This window comes from Myotis brandtii, unplaced genomic scaffold, assembly GCF_000412655.1.
Source record: "Myotis brandtii unplaced genomic scaffold, ASM41265v1 scaffold305, whole genome shotgun sequence".
NCBI classification, from domain to species: domain Eukaryota; kingdom Metazoa; phylum Chordata; class Mammalia; order Chiroptera; family Vespertilionidae; genus Myotis; species Myotis brandtii.
The window spans coordinates 350,928-356,805 of NW_005361652.1; the positions used below are offsets into that span (position 1 = coordinate 350,928).

The 5,878-nt window shown below is 46.0% G+C and overlaps 1 protein-coding gene across 1 annotated transcript; it reads left to right on the forward strand.

Moving 5' to 3' along the window:
• The first annotated feature begins 453 nt into the window (after positions 1-453).
• On the forward strand, positions 454-3,703 carry RIPPLY1 (ripply transcriptional repressor 1). Its single transcript, XM_014542581.1, has 4 exons — positions 454-631; positions 1,555-1,609; positions 2,237-2,301; positions 2,870-3,703. Exons 1-4 carry the CDS (start codon positions 477-479, stop codon positions 3,021-3,023), a joined length of 429 nt encoding a protein of 142 aa, XP_014398067.1. The 5' UTR covers positions 454-476; the 3' UTR covers positions 3,024-3,703.
• The last annotated feature ends 2,175 nt before the right edge of the window (positions 3,704-5,878 follow it).

A 5,878-nucleotide genomic window follows, 5' to 3' on the forward strand; every position in this document is an offset into this window, starting at 1 on the left:
CTCACTCTCCTTAACCAAGTCAACTGTCCTTCTTGTTGGGAACGAGCTGTGCTAAAGGCCTGTCTGTCCAGCCCTCCGTGCCTGACAACTTTCTGTGGTTTCAGATACTAATGAGCTTCCCACCTTTCCCCCCTCCGGCTTTGCTACTGCCTGGGGTATTCACACAAATGGTGTGTGATTTGCCCCTTCTGTGTTTTCCTTTCTGACTTGGAGGTAAAGATAGCCTCTCACCCCCCACTGAATCTCTGTTTATTCAACTGGGAGAGATTTCACACCCAGGAACCCAGTTCTCCCTCTTTGAGTGCCTTTCTTAAATCTTCACCACCACCCCCTTCAAGTCCTCCACCTCTGTACTTCCCTGAATAATTTATGAGTCCAGGCAGGTCTTATAAAGGGTCAACCAGGAAAGGCCAAGAGTGCAGCAGGTTCTGAGAAATAGAAGCCCTCACAGCCTGCCTGGTCTTGACACCCTAAGGATGGATCCTTCTGCTCCCACTGCTGCTGCTGTCCCTGTCCCAGCCCTGGCCCTAAGTGTAGCTCCAGCTCTAGCACAGGCTCCCCTGGCACTCCCTGGCTTGTTAAGCCCATCACCCCTTCCTTTCCCTGGACAAGAAGTAGATGGGAGTAAAAGGTAAGTGGAACTTGGCCTTTGGCAACCTGAACCTTGGCTTTAGTGGGTTTCCTGGGAAAGGAAAGAAAATGAGATGTCCAAGGTGGCTCTGTGCTCTGTGAAGGAAAAAAAAAGGGCCTCATAACCCTCAGAAACCATCCCTTCCACATCTTGGCTGGAATATCTCAACTGACTTTTAACCTCACTAATCCCTCTGGGTGACAGGAGGGGACTCGGGGACAGTGGGCATTGCCAAAGCTGAAAGCTGAGCAGCCAGGCCCCCATGGGTAAAGTTGCTCAGTCAACTGAGAGGCACACAGGAGAATGCCCTGAAACCTGGGTTTAACATGACCTAGGCTGCAGATAGAGGGAAAGAGGGCCAAACTTTCAAGAGGCCTTTGACTGGGGGAGTGTCTATTTCCTGACCACACTATAAGATTTCCATTTGCTTCCCCCCTACTTCTGTAAGTCTAGTGGGGAAGCAGTTGGCCCAGGAATATTTCTGGCCCCTTTTCCCATCCCAGGAAGGTGGGAGGACTCTGACCTCTGCTTCTTGGAACAGGAAGTAGGGGGTAAGATATTCTCCACCCAACCCTCATTCATTCCTACAAATATTTAAGGAATTCAACAAATATTTACTGAAATGCCTACTGTGTACCAGGCACTGTGGTAGGTGTTGGGGATCCAGATATGATCAAACATAAATCTGCCCTTAAGAAGCTCAAAGTCAAGTAAACAGTTACAAAACTGTGATAAGAGTAATGATAGCATTGTTGAAGCAGAGAGGAAGGGCTCTGTCCTGACCTGGGCTCAGGTTCCTTAGGAAAGGCTTCCTGAGGTAAGTGACATCCAAGTCAAGTGTTTTTGGAGGCCTTTTTGTTATCTCAGGGAGTCTACTTTCCAGTCTCCTTCCTCCACTGACAGATCTCTCCTCTATGTCCTAGAGGGGCTTGTCTTTGGAGGCCCTGGCTGTGCTCTACAAATGATCTCCCAAGGCAGGTGAGGAAACTTGTGAATTTGGTAAGTTTGAGCCCCTGTTATACATGTTTGCATGTAGCCACTTGCATTCACACTGACCAGGTCCCTTCCCAGAGAGCCCCTGACCTCAGTCCAGGTCTGCAGATCCGGGAAACCATCTTTGCAGCCTTGCTCACATTTGATTCTCACAACAGCTCTAGAAGGAGAGCAGACCTGAAGTTTCTGTGCAATTTAAAGATAGAGAGACTGAGGCCCAAAGTAGGGGAGGGTATGAGCAGGCCCCAAAGCTAGGCTATGGTAGAACTCTTGCTAGAATACCGGTCTCCTGGCACCTAGCCCCGGTGTTCTTCCCCCACCCCTGCCCCCAAATCTTTGCTGCTCTGGTAGAACTCTGTCCCCTGGACAGTCTCCAAACATGTGTTAGAACAGGGACAGGAAAGTTAACAAGCCCCAGGACTCTTTTCCACTAGCTTTTCAACCAAAACCAGGACAGACCCTTTTGGTGGGGGAGGGGCAAGGGCTGGACCCCAAAGATGTCTAAGATCTCTTTCTAGATCATCTTACCTGCAGGTTTCTGACCCCTGATACAGAGGAGGCAGTTATTTGGCCATGTACTTTGAGCCACATGCTTGCTTTTGCTTTGAACAGGCCACCGGTGGGGCAACAAGTGCTGAGGTCATCAAAGCTGACTCCAAGTTCCATCACCCTGTCAGGTAAGCTTCTGGCACCAAGCTCATAACTTTACATAGGTTCATTAGCTCTTTAAATCCTCACAACAGCCTTGTGTATCAGGAGGAGGGAGGCACTGCTATGATCACTATTTCATAAACCAGAAAACTGAAGCCCAGAGAGGTTAGGGACTTTGCCAAGGTTACCTTCCCTGGAGGCACTGTCAATGATTCCTAAGAATGAGCCTTTATGGATAGATCAGTGAAGGAACCTTAGTAGGAGATGGGAGATACAGGAGAAATATACATACTTCTTGAGTAGAGGCCTTCTGAGGTGAGTGTGAAATCAGTGTCAGAATTGATAGATGCTGGGTTTGCAGATCCCCACAGTTATAGGCCCACCATATGTTACCTTTCTGCCTGGAGCCATTTTGTAACAATTCAGAAAATTCTGTTATAAAGCTCTCTTTCTTTCTTTCTTTCTTTCTCTCTCACACTATTATTGTGGGTAGGACGAGGAGTTTAGGGCCTGGCTTCCTCTGTGGTCCTACTGACCCCTCTGTACATATGAGACCTGTCTAAGTTAGGGGCCATGTTTCTTCTCTGTCCACAGGCTCTTCTGGCCCAAATCCCGCTCCTTCGACTACCTGTACAGTTATGGGGAGATTTTACTACAGAACTTCCCTGTCCAGGCAACCATCAATCTGTATGAAGACTCAGACAGTGAAGAGGAGGAGGAGGAGGATGAAGAAGAGGAGGAGGACTAAGAAGAGTAGGAGAAAAAGGAGGCAAATAAAAAGGGGCCAGAAGGGTGTGTGAGGATACTAGGGTCAGCACCACACCGACTCACAAGTCATCCTCCTTCCCCATCCCTGACCTGTTCAAACTGAGCCAGAGTCTGATTAAGGTTTTGTATGCCTGGCAAGGCTCCAGGGCATCAATTAGCCAGGAATCTCCAGGCGCAGCTCTCTGGATTGAAAGTTGGGTCCAGGGTAAGTTGGTACTTGAGGACCCAACTGGACTGTGAGCATAGATCCCTGGCATCTCATTGTCTGGGTTGCTTTTGTGTTGACAGTGGGAGGGTACAAGTAGCTATAGGGGAAGGAAGATCTGCTTTCTGAAGCCCCCAGGAAGCAGATCAGAACAAAGCATGCCCATGTAGAGGGGAACAGTCACTCTTTGGAGCTCTTTGACTCCCCAGCCTTCCAGGTGGCCACATAGTCCTGTCTCCCTGTGGAAAAATTCATTTCAGGCTTCTCCTCCAGGGATACCAACACATTTAAGCAGAGTTGAAATGCTTTTCTGATGGGCCTTGCAGCAAGAGGGAGGGCATCTAGAGAATCAGCTTGCTTTGGGGACCTCCCCTCATTTTGGCTGCTATCAACTGGGGTCTCTGTTGGCATGAGATGAATCAGGAGAAAAATAAACTAGATGATGTTTGCCTTTTTCCTGTAACTGCTGATTTCTTAACTGAACTCTGTTCATGTTGTGAAGCCATGGGCACAGGGTCAGAGACCAGTTCAAGGCCAATTCTTGCTCTATCTAAGGTTAGTTTACAGATGGGGATGTAAGGCCAGAGGCCCCAGCACAGGCCAGGCCCTCTATGTCAACTTGTGAAATCAGGCTAGATTAAACTTCAAAGACATAATGGAAAGGGGGCAAAAAGGCCCCCAAAATGTAGCTTGAAAATTGGAATTAGAGCTATGAGTTGGGGTAGGAGGCTGAGAGGTGCAGCCTTAGTTCAGCCTTGGAAATGAGTGTGTGCATATGGGGAGGAGAGCTTAGGGGGCTACTCAGTCCTATCAATTTTACTTCCACAGTTCAGGCTCTCATGCTTTGCCCCTGTCCCAAGTACTCGCATCAGGTAATTTTCATGCTCAAGCATATTCCTCTGCAATTCATCCTCCACAGTGGCCATCAGATCAGATCATGTTGCACCCCTGCTTAAAGGCCTACTATGGCTCTTCATTGCCTCACCAATAGTTAAAAACGTTTCCTTTTAAAAAAATCACAGATCCTCTTGAGAATCTATTGCCTCTCTACTCATATATTCACAAATCAATTCCTTAACTTAATATTCCAAGCTGTCCAATTATTTGATTGTTGCCTATCTCTCTTTAAATTTTTTTTAATTAAAATGCAGTTGACATTCAATACTATATTAGTTTCAGGTCTACAAAATTGTGATTTGACATTTATCTACCTTACAACATGATCACCACAATAAGTTTAGTACCCATCTAACACCATACAAAAGTATCACAATATTATCGACTATTTCCCCCATGGTGTACACTATATCCTGTGACGTATTTTATAACTGGAAGTTTGTATCTCTTATTCTTCACTTGCCTATCTCTTTAGACTCATCTCTCAACACTTGAAACCTATGCTGCCTGTCCTTGAATGTGTCATGCTTTCTTTCACGTCTGTAGCTTTAAGTCTATGATAGGAATGCTCTTCCACTTTAATCTGTCTGATAAACTCCCATTCAACCAATAAGACTAGCTTAGACACCTCTCCTGTGAGAAGCCTCCCAGACCTCTGAGTCTAGGTTGGGTGTCCCCATTACATTCAGTGCCTCCCTTACTATAGCATCCACCCCCTTCTTATGCAGTAAGATAAGGCTGTGTTTAATATCTCCACATGACTTCATTGCACAGCACACTGCCTAGCACAAAGCAGGCACTCAGGAAATGTTGAAGAAAAAAGATTTTAAGGCCTTTTTAAAGCAGTTCTTGACAGAAATTCCTCTGTCCTCTCCCTTGCTGGCTTCCCATTTCTTTGCTTAGCTACAAACAGGACAGAGTAACGCAGTCTGATTCAAGAATAAAATGCTAGCCATCTTTCCTTCCCTCTTCCATCAACTTGTGACAGGCTACTTCAGTTCTGAACCCTGCTGGGACTTCCTTGAATTGGACTCAGCCTTGAGTAGGCAACCAAATTCATACAGTGGTGCCATCTATTGGTAAAAATTTAACCTTGTTCCTTATTACTGCCAGGCAGTTGACCTTTGACTGCTATATGGCTTTAGTTGATTCTGTTTGTGCTTGTAAGTAAAGTGGAATCTACCATGTGCTAGCTGTATGACCTTGGGCAAGTTACTTATCCACGCTGAGCTCCAGTCTCCTCATCTGTAAAATGGGGAAAATAATGGCACTTCCTCTCAGGGTTGGCGTGAGTCAATGAAATAATATATGTAAAGTACTTAGCACAGCCCTCAGCACATAATAAAAGCACTAAATAAGTGGTTCCAGTCATAGTAATCATAGTTGCAGTAGTGGTTTTATTAATTTTATAACAGAAATGAGCTTTATAGGCTCAAGTCAGCTAATGACTGGTTTGCTCAACTAATGACTGATTTGTCAGTCATCTCCACCTGATCTCCCTGGCACCATTTGATGGTTTATCAGTCAAAGCATCTTTGCAATTTTTGCCCCTCATTAAAAAAGAAAACACAAAACAGAGGCCAAATATGTCTTCTTGGGACAGAGGTTTCAAAGCTTATTTTTTGTGCTTTACCAGGAACACCCTTCCTTAGAATTGAATGTAGAAGTTCCATATACAAACCAAATAGAGCTGGAGCTGTTCTCAAGGAAGCCACAATGGTGGGGGGGGGGGG